This window comes from Ornithodoros turicata, chromosome 6 (genome assembly GCF_037126465.1).
Source record: "Ornithodoros turicata isolate Travis chromosome 6, ASM3712646v1, whole genome shotgun sequence".
In the NCBI taxonomy this organism is placed as follows: domain Eukaryota; kingdom Metazoa; phylum Arthropoda; class Arachnida; order Ixodida; family Argasidae; genus Ornithodoros; species Ornithodoros turicata.
The window spans coordinates 9,320,146-9,339,965 of record NC_088206.1 but is presented as its reverse complement, the minus strand read 5'-3'; the positions used below and the strand labels follow the sequence as shown (position 1 = coordinate 9,339,965).

At 46.9% G+C, this 19,820-nt stretch overlaps 1 protein-coding gene across 1 annotated transcript; it reads left to right on the top strand.

Annotated features, from left to right (window-relative positions):
- The first annotated feature begins 918 nt into the window (after nt 1–918).
- On the top strand, nt 919–17,960 carry LOC135397623 (lysosomal cobalamin transporter ABCD4-like). The gene is made up of 3 exons (XM_064629238.1): nt 919–2,224; nt 4,890–5,208; nt 17,498–17,960. The coding sequence occupies exons 1-3, from the start codon at nt 1,075–1,077 to the stop codon at nt 17,838–17,840; spliced, it is 1,812 nt and encodes a 603-aa protein (XP_064485308.1). The 5' UTR covers nt 919–1,074; the 3' UTR covers nt 17,841–17,960.
- Nucleotides 17,961–19,820: the final 1,860 nt, after the last annotated feature.

The following is a 19,820-nucleotide window of genomic DNA, read 5'->3' as shown; positions in this document are numbered from 1 at the left end:
CTTTGCTGTTTATTTTTCGCAGTTGAAGCAACAGTGAAGGCTACGGGCGCTGTTGGCACTGGCTCAAAATAACGCTCGCAAAAAAAGACGTAGGAAGTGCATGCATGCGAAAAATAAAGGCCCTCTTTGATTTCCCGTGGTTAACGATCAAGATTGAAGAGAAGGCGATTGTTACACGTTTCCTCCAGAACTTCTCGAAAGTGTGAGCCGGTTTAGTACTGTTCTTTGAAACGATACGCTGACCGATGCAGAAATTACGTGTACGATGCTCCCACGAGTTTATCTCTGCTCCCGTTTCACACTGCAATATGACTTAATTCTGATTTTTATGGTTCTGAGTCACGTTCTATTTCAAACAATGCCTAGGAGAGACACTTCTCTTTTTTCGCAATTCCTACAGAAACGCGGAACGATATTGCTCTCTAAAATATCTCTCACATAATTGCTTGGTCCCTGGCCACATCCAGCCGACCAACGCTCTGCCCTCAAAGCTCGCTTCACCTTTCTGGATACTATAGGACTTCGATCCATATTGTGAAGGGGCTCATTATTTGATTCCCCGCATCATCATCATCAGCAATGGGGTAGAGTATCGCCCCTGGCGATGAAACTCCCCATTCATCATCTCGCAATAAAGTTGTTGTTGTTGTTGTTGTTGTTGGAAATTTAGTTTGCTAGTTTACTGTACTGAATTTTCCAGTTTCCTGCGTAGTTTAGTCCCTTACATTATTTGATCACGATGGCTAAAATGGATAAATAAGATATTGCGTTTTGAAATACCGCGCCAGTGTTCTTAGTTGTTTCTTTCGCCGAAAGGGCGCACGGCTGGCCAAGCTGCGTTCACCATGGGTTCTCTGAACTCTCGCTGTCTTATCACTCTCTCCTCAGAAACAAATGGTTGCATCCTGCAACGTTTTTTTAACGGAACGCATATGTTCGATATCCCTCGAGTATTCCGAATAGCTTGTCGGTCTCAATGAACGCCACTTCATGCCCACCACTCACAAGTTCTGCCTCATACGATAAGAAGCCCAATCTGTTCGGAAATCTTACCACTTGGCGAGGAAACTAAATATGCCTCGCACTTCTTATCTAAAGTTGTCTTCTTCAAGTGAGACACCAGTGCGGCTCCAAGAGCCCTGCACGGCGGAGGCTATGGAACTCATCAGCTTTGACCGTTTGTTCATGCGACGCTTTCGCCTCATTACACGTGTCGCTCTTCCCGACAACACAGTTCTACTTCTACTATTACTTTTCCTCTCAATTTTCTACCAGGTCATCGTCTACCAGGTCGGGCTCATGACCAGTAGATACTACGTTGTCCTCGGCAACCATGACTGGTACGGTTTCCTTTACCACACTGGACTCTGCAGCGTACTCATCCTTCTGATAGCGTCTGTGAAAAGCACGAAGAACTATGTTGCCAGCACGCTGACCATTCAGTGGCGGCAGTCGCTAACGCAGCGTCTTCAAGAACTGTACTTCACGAAGAAGGTTCACTACAAGATCAACGTTCTGGAAGGCACTGTTGACAATCCAGACCAGCGTATCGCTCAAGATGTCGACAGACTTTGCCAGAAGCTAACAGACATTATTCCAACGGTGATTGTGTCACCGTTTACGATTGCATACTATTCTTACCAGTCATTTCTGGTCACCGGACCCGCGGGACCCCTCTCTGTCGTCTGCTATTTCATCGTGAGCACGGTCATCAACAAGGTCCTCATCGCGCCAGTGGTCCCACGAGTTTATGAGCAAGAAAAGCAAGAAGGACGGTTTAGATACAAACACGCCCAGATTAGGTCAAACTCAGAGTCGATCGCGTTCTTGGACGGTGAAGACGCGGAACTTGAATGTACGACATCTCACCTGGGGCAGGTGATGAAAGCGCAACAGAATGTAATCAACAAGCAGTTTCCGCTCAACCTAGCGGTGTCTATGTCAGACTATATGGGCAGCGTGTTGAGTTTCCTGGTTTTGGCGGTGCCCGTGTTCAGTGGCAGATACGGTGGAGTATCATCTGCGGAGTTAAGCGGCATCATTAGCAAGAATACTTTCGTGTCCATGTACCTGATTAGCTGTTTCAGCAGCCTTCTCGACTTATCGAACGGGATTTCGGCTGTAGCAGGGAATACGCATAGGATATGTGTGTTAATGGAAAGGATGGAGGCGATTGTCGAAGAAGATGAGTGCTGTGACCGGGATTCGGAACGTGCTGGTCATGGTGAGTGAGATCTGTGGCATTGTTTTTTCTTTCTTTGTTTGTATGTATCTTAACTGATACATGCAAATAATAGGATAACCATATCAAATCATTATCATCATCATTATCACCGAAGACGATTACTCAGTGAAGAGCTAGACATGTTTCGAAGTGTCTTTATATCCGCAGGTGCTCGACCGATAAGCTCCTACAAATGCCTTAGTGTTCTACAATAATTGAAAGGGGGGGGGTCGTACTTTGGTTACAGCACGCATATTCTTGTTATGCTACCTTTACGTTCCCCTATTCCTGTGAAATTCTTTTCATAATCATCTATTCTACTTCTTCTTCATCATTCGTCAGTGACCGTCCTCCACCCATTCTCTTCTGGAGGGAGGACGAGGTACCCGGCAGTGACGTATGGGAAGTGGCTGAATAATACCGCTGTCACACGAACTAATTTAGTGTCAATTTCAACAAGTGACACTCGCACTTAGTAGGAAGGGAGTTGTCTCAGGACAGAAGCCGCCGATATTTCGAACAGAGACTGTTCTTCTTCTGGGCACCGTCCTCATCATTGGCATGGTATTTAAAGGGTTAGGTGTGACGTGTTTAAAGGTTCATGCGAAATGTGGGTCAACAGCCCGGAAGGAAGAAAGGTTCCGTAGGGGCTTCTACGGCCGGAGTGAATGGCTGCTTTGTTAGAGTGTGGAGGGGATTATGTGAACGTTGTGATCTAGGCTACAGACCGGTTACAGAAAAATGGAAGGTTCACGAACACGTGTTCGTGAACCTTCCATTTTTCTGTAACCGGTCTGTAGTCACAATTCGCATGAACCTTTAAACACGTCACACCTAACCCTTTAAATACCATGCCAATGATGAGGACGGTGCCCAGAAGAAGAACAGTCTCTGTTCGAAATATCGGCGGCTTCTGTCCTGAGGCAACTCCCTTCCTACATTCTACCGGTTCGCTGGATTTCTACCCATCTACACTCGCACTTAGTGTCATTCGTGTGCTGTACACACGGCATCTTTTTTTAGTGACACTCGACAGAAAGTTCGCTAACTATTTAGTGAGTTCCTCAAACTCACTTCACTTCTCTTCGGCGATCGAGTGTGTACCCTCGACGGCAGGCTTTGTGGTACGGGTAAAAATATTGAGAAAAAACGAGGGGCCCCGCCACCACAATATTTCTAAACAGGTATATTCAACAGCGTGTTTATTTGATTTTAGTACAGTGTGGCATTGTACCGAGAAAAAAAAACAAAAAAAAACATGTCCCTACTCTCGTCAACAGCCTGTGAAAACTTCGCGATCTCGGCGATCCGGCGGCGGCCATTTTTGTTGTGGCAACATGTTTGAGGCCAATTTGTTTTATGTTGGAAGAAGATTTGCGGGAAGTGTTTCTAAGAAAAACATTCTCAAGAAGGCGTTGCGGCGCAAACCTCAAAATTGTGCCGCTGTTTATCCTTATCTGTCGTAATTGCCACCATCGCACAGGTGACACTTATACTTAAGCCGCGTAGTAGCAAGCACGTAGTGAAATTCGCTTGGTCGGAGTGCACTTCACGAAAGTGACACTAAATTAGCCTGTGTGATTAGTCGACTGGCGAGGTTTACTTGGCGGCGTTGAGTGGACATTTGTCGTCTGAACTACCCAAGCCGAGCGACTTATCCTTGCTGTGTCGACTTCTCATGGACCGGTTTATACGCAGACGATAGATCGGCTTATTCAATGAAGTCGACTTGTGTCGCCTTCATATAAACGCAGCATATGCCGCCTGAGTCGACAGTCGCCTAAAACGTCGCCAGTCGACCTTTACGATCAGTCGATTTATCCGTCAATGTAAACGCAGCGAATGACAAACGGGTCCGGTTGGCCGAATATCAGTACCGAGAGGTGGTGGTTGTGCTTCTGAAAGATCTCGCCGTTGTCGACCTCACAGAGGTGGGCAACGTCACGACTAACGCCCTGGGGGGAATATGCGTCCTGGGCCGACTTCTAAGGGAACTGTGCCGACATATGTCTGAAAGTGTCTGACGAAAACCCAGGAAAACCCCAAACAGCACTGCCGGCACCGTGATTCGTACCCGGGTACTCTCCCAGTCTCGACGTGATATGGAGTGACAGCGCGCTAACCACTGAGCTACGGGAGCTGGTAACGAAAAATGGCAGCTAAACAAAAAAAAAACAAAAAAACAAAAAAAACTATCCCATTTAAACGTTATTTGTTGTTTGAGAAAATTTATTAGACGACTCATACTATAGAGCACACTACGAGTACTAATACTAATACACACTAATACACTAGTTGGAATTAGTTACAATGCACAAATAACAATGTATATATGGTTGCATGACTATGGGACTGTACATATATGACTACACAAATGTGACTATATACACATACATTTATGGAGGTGCACCAAGGATGCTAACATACGCATCCTGAATGACAACGCATTTGTTGCATGCCCAAAGTTACAGCTTTTTTTCCCTCCTTTTCGTTTTCTTCTTCTATCGTCTGTGCAGTCTAACCAAACGCTGCGGTTCCTTGTGCTTTATCAATTTCACCCAAATATTCATGCCAGCCGAATCACCGTGTAAGTTTAATTGAGCAGACGCGGTATCGCGGCGCTTCCCATTAGACATTTCATTAATAATGCTCCGCATTGTTACAGACGGACCATATTTCCAACTGGATGACGTTTCGTGTGGCACTCCGCGCGACAGCTGCGCCTTTGTGGAAGGTCTCACCCTGACACTGAAGCCCGGACGGAACGTTTTCATCACCGGTTCGAGCAATAGCGGGAAGACTTCACTGTTGAGAGTCCTCAAAGGATTGTGGCAGCCATCCTGCGGAAGAGTGACTCGTGTTCCCAAAGGATCATTGTTCCTTCCTCAGGTGCCCTGGTTCGGAAGCGGTTCCTTGCGATCGCAGCTGCTGTATCCGAATCATGCTGCAGATAAAGACGATCGCAGTGACGGAGACATAGAGCAGTAAGTATGTAAACGCACTCTGAGGAACAAAAAAGGACTACATTGAGGACTAATTACAGATTATAATCTCCTAGATGGCAATTACTCCCCATTTTAGTCCCCTGGCCCAAACATTTACTCCACAGCTCTTCAAGTACACCCTGAAAAGGAGTAAAATGGGGAGTAATTGCAGCTTCTAGTCCCCTAGTCTGCAATTACGTTTTTCCAAATTTTTCCATTCATGCACATGAACTGTGTACCCGGGACTCTTGGAACAGAGCGCGAAACGCAGTCCACACTCTGCCACATTCATTTAGTCCCGTGCATTTACTAACGGTCTCTAAACGGAGTCTCTAAATTTTTGTGGCAACTCCTTTTTTCTTAGAGTTTAAGGGAGTAGCTTCTAGTCCCCTAGATTGTAATTACTCCCCATTTTAGTCCCCTCGCCCTGAAATTTACTCCCCAGCACATCAAGTAGTTCCTAAACTTTCCACGAACTTCCGTGCATTTAGTCCCCAAAAGGGACGAAATCTGCTCAATGCTGGTGACTATCGTCACGGTAAACCCCGAGACAGGGTGCGACAAGGAACGGACACGCACACACAAAGTATCAAAAGTCTCACACTTTGTGTGTGCGTGTCAGTTCCTCGTCGTCCCCCTGTCTCGGGTTTTACTCTTTATTACTTTATAACTCTTTATAACTACTCCTTATAAGTGTGTACCTTTGTTGTTTGTTTTGTTACACTTTTTGGTCACTTCAGTGTTGTATTCAGTTGGAGTTGGAGTTAAGTTGGAGGAGTTCAGCTATTTGTGCAGTTTCAGCTCTTACCTTGAAAAGTGTTGAAGAAGAAGCACGCTTCTCACGATAGACGGTATTGCTCTGGAACGAACTATCGTAGTTTTTAAACCCAGATTCAATGTACCTATTACAACGCAAAAGAAAAGAAAAGAAAAGGGAATATCATAAGATGTTCGTGATAAGAGCACTAAAGACAGGAAAAAAAGACAAGGACCACGAAACAATATCACTCCACCGAGCGCTTACTTTCAAAAGCTTCTATTCACAAGAATATATGCTCTATTTAAGCGGATATAGCCTTTAGCGCTTTTGTTATGCCCAACAGGCCCAGAGGACAGTTTTAACTAATCATAAGATGTGACGACCCTCCTTGTAGATTTACAGTTCACCATACGTTCGACCCCCAAGCAGACGCACTTGTGTCGAAGACGTTCACGTTCAAACATCATAAGAGCATCGTTGCTTAAAGCGTTCAGTCCAGACCAAATATCAAAGCTCAAAATGGCTCTGTAACATGCTTTCTTGAGAAGCTCACACTCACCGTGCAAAATTCTGCGATTAGATTCGCAGGCAATTGTTTATAATCAAATTTCATAGCTTTGCTTGCCATGACGTCACTGGCAATAACCTACTGTCTGCCAAGCAAACAAGCCGCCGAGTCGAGTCGAGACTTGTTTATCACGTTTTACCATACCTCAAAATATAATCCCCAATTACATCTATCTCAGTCGCACACCCTTGCGATGTCCACCAAGATGAGGTACCTCATCTTGGTGGACATGGTGGACTTGGTGTGTCACGCTTACGTCACAAACCGGAACCAGAAATGGACATGCTGTTCGTTTTTCTTGTTTATCTAAAAACTATATAGTACGACGCCCTGCTGGACGACATTTTGCATTTGACATCTACACGTGACTTGTACTGTCGAGTACAGCTCTAATCTCGAAATTTATCTGCAGCTCAAGACTGACCATTTATACTCGTTCACTATTCGAGATACCTTTTTCACTCCGACGATTGATATCTATATCTGTGCTTAGCTCCGTGCTGGGGCGGCGACCGAAATCTATAAGCACTCTAGTGTGTGGACGCAGCGTACGGGAGTGCGATAACGCGCTTGTATGACTGTATCAGTATTTGTACAATGTGATAAGGGAGATGCCCATGGGCCAGATTAACCATCGGTGTTCGTCCAAGCGAAAGAGTAAATCCTAGCCTAAGCACCGACATCTAAGCCCGTGTGCATAAAGGTATTTGACATCGGTCTACACTCGAGTTCGACCTCAAGCTCGTGCTCATTGTCTGAGCCGGTTGCTGATAATGATGATGATGATAGTTCGTGGCTTTGCGTCGCGAGACAGCTGAGACCATGAGCACTGCCAGTGTTCGGTCTGTGAATTGATTGTGTCCACACCGTACTTAACGTACGGTCTTGTGAAAGTCGGCGTGTCTATAAGGAACTTGCTTTTTTTTATATATTCCGTGTTAGCACCGCGAAGCAACTGTGGCTATGAGCAGTGGACAGATGTGAGAGGGCAGCAGGAAGGAGTGGGGGAAAGTGGGTTAGTATGCGTCCTGGGCCGACTGCAGGGGGAACTGTGCCGATATTCGTCTGGAAAGTCTTCGGAAAACGCAGCGAAAACCTCAAACTGTCGGTGGTAGGATTCGAACCCACCACCTCCCAAGTCTTCAGTCGACCTTGGCTACCACCAACGAGCGCGACGGCTTAACCCGCTCAGCCATGCCACTGGTATATAAGCAGCTTGTACCCGGAGTCGATTGTATAGGGTAAACTTGAGATCGCGTCTGAGCACCCTCTCGTGTAGTGTTCTTAGATTTTGAGACAGACAACTCCCACACTCAACTGCGTTCTCAACTTGAGAATGACACGGCATGCTCTGCTTCGTTGATATACAGACGGTACCTTCTCGACCTGTCACTTGCAAGACAGCGAGCTTCTTTGTAATGAATTTTCTCTGTTACGTTTCGCTGCCTTTGTCGTTAAATTCGAATTTTTCAATCAAATGAAATTCATTCGTTTCTCAACTTCACGTGCCAGTTGTAACCCCTTCCTGCTGTCCAATTTTTGTTCCGTTCCATCGTCGTTCAACTGCTGAGAGACGCCGATGAGATACAGACGATTTGTAGTATCGCCTACATTAGAGCCACTAAATAAGTGACTCTAATTTAGTGACTCTAGCCTATATCATGCAACACAACAGCGCACACAAAGCTTCGTGTTCGTTTTATGAAACGGAATGACTTTACAATCTGGTGATGTTACTTCAATATCCGTTTGCAAGCCTTCAACGCTGTTGTAACAACTGGGGCTAGATTTTGAACTTTTCGCTATCCCGTAACGCTCGCTAAACGCTCGTGCTCCCCGGTTAACGGCCAATGCGCGTGACGGAATGAGCGCGCAAATTTTTAAAAATAGCTATAACGATCGCTATGTGCACATCAAGATTGAGCCCTTGGTGCGCTGAATAAGAAGCAGATAATGGAATCTATCCCCTTTTAGATAAGCAGAACTGTGCCTGCAGTAACGTGTCAACATGTCAGGGGTCATTGGATTCAATGCTGTTTGACAATGATTCGGGGCTTTACGGCGCGAGACAACTGTAATGCTGTTTGAGAAGTTGACATGTTAAGGTCAACCTGCATGGAGCGAATTCTTTGCAACGAAGTTCGCGCCGGCAGACTGCCACGCGCGTCCGCCGCCAGCTGTTCGCCGGCAACAGCTCCATGGGACGAAAAACTAGCGGACGGCGTTGGGTCTTGCTCTGATGTCACTGTTGCCAGAGTACAAGGTGAAATCTTAGTGAAATCAGTTGCTCGAAAAATGTACTCACTGTCACAAATTCTGCAAATAAATCCAACAACTGTCTAAAATAGTGTGCCCAGTAATGTACCGAAAGGCATATTCAATACTGCGAAAGGAAAACATGTTCCTTGGTAGAGAATGCCTGGCGTTCTAGCGGTGCAGTAGGCGAGACAGCGGGCAGACGACAGCACCACCTAGGAAGGAGAAGACGACGACGACCCACGAGAGCAGATGACCCCGTGCAGACGACAAGGCAGAGTAACTGGCGCAAATTCTCAGCGGAAGGGCGCTTTGATTGGCCGGGCTCGTGTTCATCCGCAGTTGCCGCTTCCGGAATCGCGGACGCTGGGCGAAAATATTTGCCATGGGCAGATCGCCGGCGGACGCTCACATCCTCTACGCCCCGCGCAGGGCGTCCGACGCTGAGCGAAGTTCGCAGCTTTTTCGCCGTACATTCGCTCCATGGAGGTTGGCCTTTACACGCTTGGTAGCGTCACGCGTATGTTCTATACAGAGTCGTCTCTATAGGGAGAGTTCGGCCCTTCTTTGATCTTTTGCTCCCCCCTCCCCCACACATGATAGGGGCTCGCCGTGACGTCAGACCACTCGTCGCTCCGCCCGCTTGACCGGAATGAAGGCGAGCCACCGCGGCACGTGGAGATTTCAAGGCGGTCGTTCCGCTCCAAAATGACGGCAGTAAATTGGTGCCGCCCATTGTGTGACGTCAGAAGGCGAGCTTTAAAACAGACTCCTCCCAATGGTCAAACTCTCCCAGTAAACGGCTCTGGTTCAGGGACCATTGGTTTCAATTGGCATTGAAGACTGTGTCATTGAAGTGATGATGTTATATATTTTACAACACTCTAAGAGGGGGAAAAGAAGTAAATTGGGAGCATTTGCAGCTTCTAGTTCCCTATAGGTGTCATTCACTCCCTATTTTAGTCTTCTACCACTTAAAAGAGTACAGAGGGCCATCCAAAATATTTTGAATTTAAGACATCTGATGAAAGTATATGCCTCAATTTGTTGAAAGCACAAACGGTTTTGATCTATGCGGGTTTTTTTTTTAGAAGAAAAAAACTTACACAAACACAGCCGCGCTCGTTCACTCTCGACTTGCCTCCCGGGGTGTAACAAGGAGGAGAGGGACGCCCTATGACGTCATAACGTCTGCGCGGTCAGTCGAGGTCACCGACTGTCTTTTTTTTTTTGTGCGTGAGGGCTTTCTTCTTTTGTAGTCTCTAAACCTGTTCCCTCGTGGCGGATTAGGAAGTGAAAGGGTGACCGTGGGCATGGAGGATTTCATTGTCCCGCAGGAGTTTCCCTGTGGGCAATGCTTCTTCAGAGCCCTGAACAGCTGACAAGCAGACGATACTCTGAACCAATCAGCGTCCACGGACTGTGTAGCGTCAGCGCCAGGTCAGAGGCTGGTACTGCTCTCCAACACCGTTGCACATGGTCGTATTTTGCGTCGTACTTTAAATTCAATTTCTGCGATAATTATGACTCTGCGGGGTGAATTACTTCTCCTGGTGCATCTTACTGGCATACTTCACAGATGGGTAGAAATCCAGCGAACCGGTAGAGATGTAGGAAGGGAGTTGCCTCAGGACAGAAGCCGCCGATATTTCGAACAGAGACTGTTCTTCTTCTGGGCACCGTCCTCATCATTGGCATGGTATTTAAAGGGTTAGGTGTGACGTGTTTAAAGGTTCATGCGAATTGTGGGTCAACAGCCCGGAGGGAAGAAAGGTCCGTACGGGTTTTTACGGCGGGAGTGAATAGCTGCTTTGTTAGAGTGTGGAGGGGATTATGTGAACGTAGTGATCTAGGCTACAGACCGGTTGCAGAAAAATGGAAGGTTCACGAACACGTGGACGAAACGGGGCAACAGGCAAGAATTCGCAAGCATAGCGAAAGATAAGGTGGTTAGTGGTTACGTGGGGAAAATTCCAGAACGAGCAATTTTTTTTTAAATATATTTGTAATACAAAGTTGTGGCATGCAATAAAGAGAGCAGAAAGCAGTGGCCATGCAGAACATAACAGATGATAATGGAGGTAGATGGGAAAAGCATATTTTATTTGTGAAGTGTTTCTAGGGTGCCTTGTGATTTGTTGATACCGGACGGGTGAAGAGCGTTGAACTTGTATATGAGATAAGACTCCCTATCACGTCTTTCACGTGTGGATCTAAACCCGGTTTCTAGAATATATAGTTTAATGTTGTCAAAATTGTGACCAGGAACGTTAAAGTGTTCGGCGACTGCTTTGGGGAGTTTGTTGGACGTGTCGGTTCTGTGTCCAGTAAGGCGGTTGTTCATTTGTTGGCCGGTTTCACCAATGTATTGCATAGAGCAGTCGCCGCATTCAATGCAGTATATAACATTGGAGCTTGTGCATGTGAATGCGTGGTTAACGGGGTGGGTGTAATTGCTCGCAGTGCTTTTGATGGAGTTAGCGTGTTGAACGTGCTTGCATGTTTTGCAGCGCATACTTCAGGCATGCATGGGGCAGGCGTACTTCACAGTTTTATAGAAATAAATGAGGGTGTTAAAAATGACTTCTGCGCTACTTTAAATTTACTCCGCACCTCTGCAGATAGTCCCTAAAATTCACGTAGACCTGGGTACATTTAGCTCCGAAAGGGACTAATAATTGTGGCAATGCATCTACTTCCCAGAAAGACTAAAATTACTCCTTTTTTTTTTTAAGGATTGCAGTATACGAATGTAGGCGGTATATTTCCGTTCCACATCCGGCCTCCCCAACATCGTTTGTGCTGATAGAAAAGGTCATGGTGGCCCCCAGCTGTACCCTTCACTATAATCTCCCCTGTGCCGGACAATAGACATCCGATCGATCCTACTGACTGTGACAGCGCAAACAGACATTACATAATACAACAGAGCCAAGAATCCGCACGAGAGAACAACCACTTTGTGTGGAGCACAATGGACCAAGGCTGACTTAATATAGCGCGCGCATGGTGCCTACTGAACAAACGTCAGAACAATGCTCGCATCGCGAACAGCGTTATGACCGCAACGTGAAAAACCCACGTAGAAAATGTCGGAATATAGCGGAATAGTATTCCGCTATGATAGCCATATTTCTCGTCCATCAGGATGGCTTCCGTATATGTGTCACGCGTTCAAAATCAGTCCGCAATGGCGAGCAGGCGCAGCTATCCGTTAAAGGGACCATGAAATGATTTTCGCGGATTCCGAGTACTCTGCCAGAAACAGTTCTCATGATGCCAGACTATCGTAAGCACATCGACTTTTGACCGTATTCAGTGCACTGGGGGCGCAGTTACCACGCCCAAATAGCCATGCGTCACCGCCGGATACATCCCTTCGAAGACAATTGGCTGAGAGGACTGGACGTTGATGACGTAAGTCCGCTTCGAAGGGCGACCACCCAGCTCATACCGAGACAACTCATACCAGCACAACTCATAACAGACAACTCATACCACACCCAACTCATACCGGGACAACTCATACCAAGACAACCCATACCAGGACAGCTCATACCAAGACAACTCATACCACACTCAACTTTTTCTCTCTTTTTTTGCGCGAAGAGCTGTCTTGGTATGGAGTTGTCCTGGTATGAGTTGTCTTGGTATGAGCTGTCCTGGTATGAGTTGAGTGTAGTGTGAGTTGTCTGGTATGAGTTGTCTTGGTATGAGCTGGGTGGTCGCCCTTCGAAGCGTGCTTAGTCATCAACGTCCAGTCCTCTCAGCCAATTGTGGGCGACCGGGAGCACACACCCCGCGGGACCACGTGGGTGCTTGGTTTCGGTTTGGAAAACAAACGACGCTTCCGTATATCTGCCGTCGAAATCAGTAAAAATATGGCGAAACGCGTCAGCGGTGGAGGAAGAGACTATGCGACGCACACGGCGTCTAAGAACCGTTCCGTACGCAGCAGCTCCCAAAAGGCCACCGACAGAGACATTTTCTGGCGAAAAAGAAGCTCAAAGAAGAAAACGTGCTCCGCTAACCACGTCGACAATCAACGGCTACATTACACTTCCGATAGGCTACTGTGTCAACGATTAGGTACGATCTTAGCTCCAGATCAAATTTCATGACGAAGTTTGCACAAAGTTTCCAATTTGCTCGCAAAATACCGTCCGCCAATCGGCAACAACCCCTTTGTTTGACGTCACGACCAGCTCGCCTCGCAGGCGGGTCGTAGCAGCCCCCGTTCACGGCCGTGGTTAATATCGAAGTTATTTGAACGATTTTCAACTTCATGTTTCACAGGGCGAATGCTTTAGTACAAAGGAAGAAATTGAAAATGGTCGTAGGCTTGTCAAATATCCTTTCGTGGTCCCTTTAAGCCTTCGTGCATGCAAAGCGTTGAAGAGAGAGCAAAAGCGGGGAGGTATGTTGATAAAATACGCAGGCTTTACATAACATAACAAAACAAAATGAAAGATTCGCTGTGCTATTGCATGCGACTTTGTAACACATACACCTGCCACATTGCTTACTGTATAATATTATAGAGTTTGTGTGTACAACACCAAAGAGAAAGCTGTAGTGAAAAACGCGGAAAGCAGTACGGCGTCTGTATTCTGTACATAGGAATGGCTCTTCCTGAATGAGAAAGGGGAGAGAGAGAGAAGAACTTGCATGATATTTTTACCACTAATAAAGTGCGGATTATACACCACAAAATGCGGTAAAACCATCAGTATATTATATTTAATTCAGTTGCTTAGTTCAGTTGCTCAGTTGTTGTCGCTGGCCTCACACTATAGACGAAGAAGCCGAAATCTCAATTTTCTTTTTTTCTTTCAAGTTTAATTCACCGTTCAATTCAGTTGTAACACTCAATCAACATATTAAACGTATGAGTATACCTAGACATTTATTGTAATAGAGCTCCCCGTGTTATGTAAACATTGAAGCGACTGAAGCGTCATAATGGTGGGTGCCGGCCACACTTGGAACTATTCCTATGTTCTGGGGTATATGACCACGTGTGTTTGTTTTGCCCACCACTGGGCAGATCACGTGACAATGACGTAGTCCTCGGGCAACTCTATTAGAACAAAAATTAACGTTAAAGTTTTACGTGCATTGTACATGTTTGTACAACAGACACGTGCATCAATAAAGCACTCCGCTGTTGCGCACTTTGACATTTCCTGCCTCTTTTCCCGACCCGGACGACAAAGGGAAAGAAATACCGAGCTCCCATACAAGCGTACCACAATAAGAAGCCCAACAAGCAATATTAAAATCCCGCATACGGCGCGACGAGAAAAAGAATCTCTCACCATGCAGAATTACGACAATGCCCCAGCCTAGCACGCCTAGCGACGCCTGTGTACATTGGCGAAAAGATGGAAGCCGAAAGGATTATATTTACATTTTCTGCTGAATTCTGCTTTTTCCTTTCTCTTTTTCACGAACCGCATTCATAAGCGCCGTTCTGTCGCTTTTCGCGTAACGGGGCGATATTATTCGTTAGAATGGCAGCGTTTAGTTTATCGACGCGGTTGACAGCGTCCATATTTCGTCGTTAGGAACAAAGCTTCGTGCGGTGTTCCTATTGTGCCACAGTGTCAACAGACATAATGGAGAGGAAGAATGGCTGGGTGATTCCATCTCAACTCAGGCTAGGCGGTCCGGACACCATGAGTGATTTTTATTGAAAAAATATATGTTGTAGCCTGATTCAGACTGAGAATGGGACAGCAAGTATTTTTTTCTCAAGTCTCCGTAGTTCCCGAGAAAAAAAAAATCTGGAAGAATATGGCAGGTCCGGCGCGCTTTCAGGCACAGCGATTTTGGCGTTCAATATCTGTCTCGAAAGTTTTCTGCGTCGAAGGTTTTTCCCGTGCACAATAAAAGTTTCAGTGTCGGACTGTGGTGCCTGTAATGACCATGGAAGCGCTGCGACAAGTTCACTGGTCGATATTCGAGTTTTTTTTTCTTTTTTTTTTTTTTTAGACAGCGGACCGTGGTACCTGTAGTCTACCCAAGGAGACGTCCTTCAGTTAGCATAGAAGCATATACAACGATTTCTGTGTCCGTCGGACACAGTGGAAAAACCAGTTGAAAAAAAATTCAAAGCCGTGGCAGCGTTCGTTGGACAGATATTGAACGCCAAAATCGCTATGCTTGAAAGTGCCCCGGACCTGCCATATACTTCCGGATTTTTTTTCTCAGGAACTACGGAAACTCGAAAAAAAAAACACTTGCTGTTCCCTTCTCAATCTGTGCCAGGCTACAACATATATTTTTTTAATAAAAATTACTGATGGTGCCCGGACCACCTTGCCTGAGTTGAGATGGAATCACCCGGCTGCGTCCAATGTAGTGCCCCGCTGACTGTGCTGACGTTGTAAGGTCTTCTAGAAGCAGGGTAATGTTGGCAGCGATCTTGCGACCCCTGAGGAGACGGACGATTTCCGCTGGCATTCCTTGGTGTTGGACCGTTGGTAGTATAGGTATATAGAACCGCAAGACGTTGCTTTTTGTGATTTAAGGCGCGTGGATATCTAAGAGAAAGCTACAAAGAACGAAGCACCACAAGAAAGTTTCATTAGTGACAAGCTTTAGTGCTGAGGTTCATCATGGCATCGAAACATTGCTACTTTATTCTTTGTATAGTCTCGTCTTTTTAATGCTTTCTGCAGCTGGACTCGGCGTCTCAGCCGATGGCCACTACAGTGGCTTCGTTATTCTATCGTTTCCGCACGCCTCAGGGGCATTCATACTTATCGTCATCATTAGAGAATCAATACATTAGACGCAATATTTTTGTGCGCCTTTCTGCGCGCCTGAACAAGTTTCAGTAGTTGACTAGCGCTTCTTCTAGTGCAGCCCCCGTTGAGAACAAGTGCAATAGAAAAATACCTCAAGTATCTGAAGTACTTTAGAGCAAGAGTACGATGCCATGCAGGCACCCTCCTATCTCCTATTCGTTCCCGTCACCCCCTTTGCCATCACTATCCCCGGCGCAATGTTGACCACCAAAATGTGGTCCTGCTAGAGAGAATGGCACCACCATCCAGCTGCGCTGATGCGGTAACACTTTCATATGCCATCGGTCCCTTTAAGGTTCCTTCTCAAGACGGCTGCTTTGTCCTATAGACAGAACACCCTGGAAACAGCGAGGTAGAAAACCCAGCGAACCGGTACAGAAATGTTGTCGGGAAAGCCATAGGCTGCTGTCGTCATGGGACTCTGCCTTTAGCATCGTGGGTGGTGTGTGTGGTGGTGGTGGGGGGGGGGGGGGTCGTAATATATTACGACGCAAGGAAATACCCACTTGTTGTAGCCGAACACATGACGCCTTGTGCCATACGTAGACTCGAGGTAAGGCATACCTTCTGGTCTCCTGGTTGCCGAAGGCGGGCCAATTGCACATGCAGTATAGGAGACAGGACTTATTTCTGGGTCTCTCGACTACGTGACAGTTTTCTGGTTGCCATCGTGAGTAGGTGTCTCGGTAGCGCTTCTCGTAGCGTGCCGCTGTTCTGCTGGAGGAACGAACTCCTTGTAGCATCCAGTGCCCTTTGAGAAATTGGTCACTCATTTTTTGCGACGGCACTGTGAAATCTTCCGTTGAACATTTTGACACTTCACGCGCACGGGACCTTTTCGAACAGATTAAATGCAAAATAATAGACTAGAAGACCCTATTCTTCAGTCCGAGCTTCTCAAGCCTCCCCTGCAGCACCATGCTTTCATTTTTCTTCGTTCATTCCTTCATTTCGCTTCACTTTTTAAACTAGTTTCGTCATACTTCCAGCTTCGCGTCTTAGTCCCCAAACAGCACAATGTACTGAAAATTCGAGCATATTTTCGAGCATTCGGGATTTGCTGGCAGGTGTCTTATTCGTGCGGTGTTTCATCTTGCGGATCTACCCACAGAAGAAACAACCGTGGTCTGCCCATCCATCACTATGCTCTCGCATTTTCAGTACATTGTGCTGCACGAGTAGCGCCCGCACCAAAAGTCCCGAAACGTCACCATGTGTGCCTTTAAAGTGCCACTCCGAAGTCGAAAAAAATGTTTATTTTATTTAGTGCATGAAAAGAACGTGCCTCAGGGATTCTATACGCGAAATTTCAATACTGTTTACGAACGCTGTGCATTTCTGTCAATTTTTGAAGATCTGCTGAGCCTCCACAAGTTCCGATGACGCGAGGAGCGGGTGACGTAATCATAAGCCCACAAATTGCGATGATGTCATGTTCTGGAGAGGGCACTCATCTCCTAGCAACGACGCCGGCGTTCGGGAAGGGTCACGTGGTGGAGAAGTCACGCGACACTGATCGAAAGAGTGGGAAATGGGAGATGTGTCTTTTCCTTCCCTCCTTGTGTTTTCTCGAAGGTCGGAGCGGTCGGAGGATATGTCACGTGATGCTCCGCTAGCGGAGTGCAAAAAGTGAGCTCCCCAGAAGACGCGAGGGGCAATAACGTTGCCAGATAAGAGCCGCGGGCGCTCCGTCGGTACCCTAACATGACGTCACAGCTCTCAAAAATAAAGATTAATTTTCTCTAGCTTTCTCGTCACGTAGAGCCAAAATATTTTGCAGGAATGTAAAGTGAGACAAGAAGATTTCAGTAACATAATTTTGGTAGGATTCTGAAGACACGAGATTTAGTCCGTAGTGACACTTTAAGATGATCACGCTTCTTTTCCTTGCAGCCTGTTCCGATTGGCAGAATTAGAACACCTAATCAAGCGGTCGGGCGGATTGCACACGGTCCTCCAACCGTCCTGGTACGAAAACCTGTCTCCGGGCGAAAAACAGCGTCTGTGTTTCCTCCGCTTGCTGCACCAGCGACCCCATTTAGCCTTTCTGGACGAAGCAACCAGCGCATTGGACGCCACCTTGCAGACCAAGCTTTACAACGAATGCAAACGAGTTGGCATAACGACGGTTACGATTGGTCACCATTCGTGCCTCAGGCCTCATCATGACGGTATCCTTGAGCTGCTCGGGGATGGAAGGTGGACGTACAGCGAAGAGACGTTGATAGGCCAGTGAGGACCGTAAAACAAAGAAGAAAGTGTCTTAAAATGAGAACTGTCGCAAGCGTCGTCGTTCATCGCTGTATTGTTGTTTGTTTTGCACACTTTTCAAGACTTAAAACTGGCTGACCCTTGTCACGACCCTGTGTCACTACACTCTTAAAAATGATGGTGGTGGTGGTGGTGGTGGTGATGGTGATAGGTCTCTTAAAAATGAACTTCACCACATAGCACGCTCCTAGCCAACCACCATCCCGAATGACAACGTTCTCGCCCCTGATTTGTTGAAAACGGGAGGAGCAGCCTATTTTGTGCCGTGCATAATGGGCACAAAATAGGCTCCTCCTCCCGTTGGGGTTTTTCCTGGGTTTTCCTCAGACGCTTTCAGACATATGTCGGCACAGTTCCCTTAGAAGTCGGCCCAGGACGCACATTCCCCCAGGGCGTGAATCGTGACGTTGCCCACATACGTGAGGCCGACAACGGCAAGCCCTATCACCACCACCACCACCACCATCATTTTTAAGAGTGTACCTATGGCGGGCTAGAAGGCCTTCTAGCCCGCCATAGTGTACCGCCAACCCCCGGTTACATCCTCATCGGCACCGTCATCGTCGGTCACGGGACAACGTTATCCGGCTCGTGCATAAAAGCCAAGAAAACTCAGGAGCACGAGAGCTTGTCCTCTTCTCTGTTTTGGGCCCTCTTTCTGTCTGCCGGCTTTTCATTATAATCCAGTTCTGGAGTCCACTGACTCGTCAATTTGGGGGGGGGGGGGGGGGGAATGCATCACCCTGTAGGAAATGACTCCACGAAACGCTATCGTACAATGACTGCAACTTTTCTGTTTCAGTCTTCCCTTGAGGCGACGAGAAGAAGCGATGCCTTCCTGCCATTATACAGACCGATAAACTAGGTTTGATAGCGGACAAGCTAGCTCCGATGGACTACTCCGAAAGGCTTTGCGGTCTGGAGATTAATTCACTGGCCTGCTACGTGGGCTACTTCTGGAATCGGGGGCAGATACGCCATTGCCGCGATCGGTCAAGGCAACCGTGGTCACTGGGAAGCTTCGTTGTGTGCATAATTGCCGTAACCTTTATGTTTCTCGATGTTCTGCTCTGAAGAATGGAAACTGAAATATCACTACGACAACTGTTGCCAGACACAGTTGTACACCTGTCTGTATGGAAATTCTACTCCAGTGTCCGTCCAACATGTACCCCTTTGACCCGCTGTTGAATAGCATGTCTTGAGTAACCTGGCTTCGGTAACATAACGACGCTTGCATACGCTGTAGACCACGACACGAGACAACCCCAACAGTCATTCACATTTGCACATTCTATTCGTTATATTGCACCCGTAGGCCCATGTCATCGACATCATCTATTTGCAGTTGGGGGTGTCCCGACCACCATAAACCTGTATCTCGGGTTCCCATAGCAACTGCGGGGGAGACTAATCCCGAAGCAACGAACCTCATTGTTGTTTGCTGCTTAGATGAGTGCAAGTCAGAATTCCTCCTGTGCACTGCGCAGCAGCCAATGCCGATTTCCTCCAGATGACTTATTGATCAGAGAATATTCCTCATTCATTTTGCGTGACCGTCTTCTGCACATCAGCCGCTATATTTAGCGGAGAGCAAGAGGCACGCCCAGCGGACCCGAAAACGGCTAATAAGACACGTGGACTTTTCCCGCAGACGACAGCGGAATTAGCTACGCTTCCAAAGAGCTCAGATTTCGAACACACGGCAGACGTTACGACATAAGCCCTCCTTCTGTAATGTGTATGGGAAATGCAACGTTTTTGTTTTTGGTTGGCTCAACAGTTGCAAGACCAAAAGACCTGTGGATAAAGCAAAGCAGACGACAGACGAACGCAGACGACAGATACTGTAAAGCAGTATAGAGCTGCAATCTCAGAAGTTTTTTTCTAGTTTTCTAGTTTTTAGCTCTCAGTACCCTCACGTCACAATTTTCGTCCAAACTGC

Bases quoted from the DNA above. Each gene is read 5' to 3' on its own strand.
- LOC135397623 (XM_064629238.1), top strand. From the start codon at position 1,075: ATGCCTCGCACTTCTTATCTAAAGTTGTCTTCTTCAAGTGAGACACCA. The intron at 2,225-4,889 runs GTGAGTGAGATC...GCATTGTTACAG, and splicing joins TTCGGAACGTGCTGGTCATG to ACGGACCATATTTCCAACTG. The intron at 5,209-17,497 runs GTAAGTATGTAA...TTTTCCTTGCAG, and splicing joins AGTGACGGAGACATAGAGCA to CCTGTTCCGATTGGCAGAAT.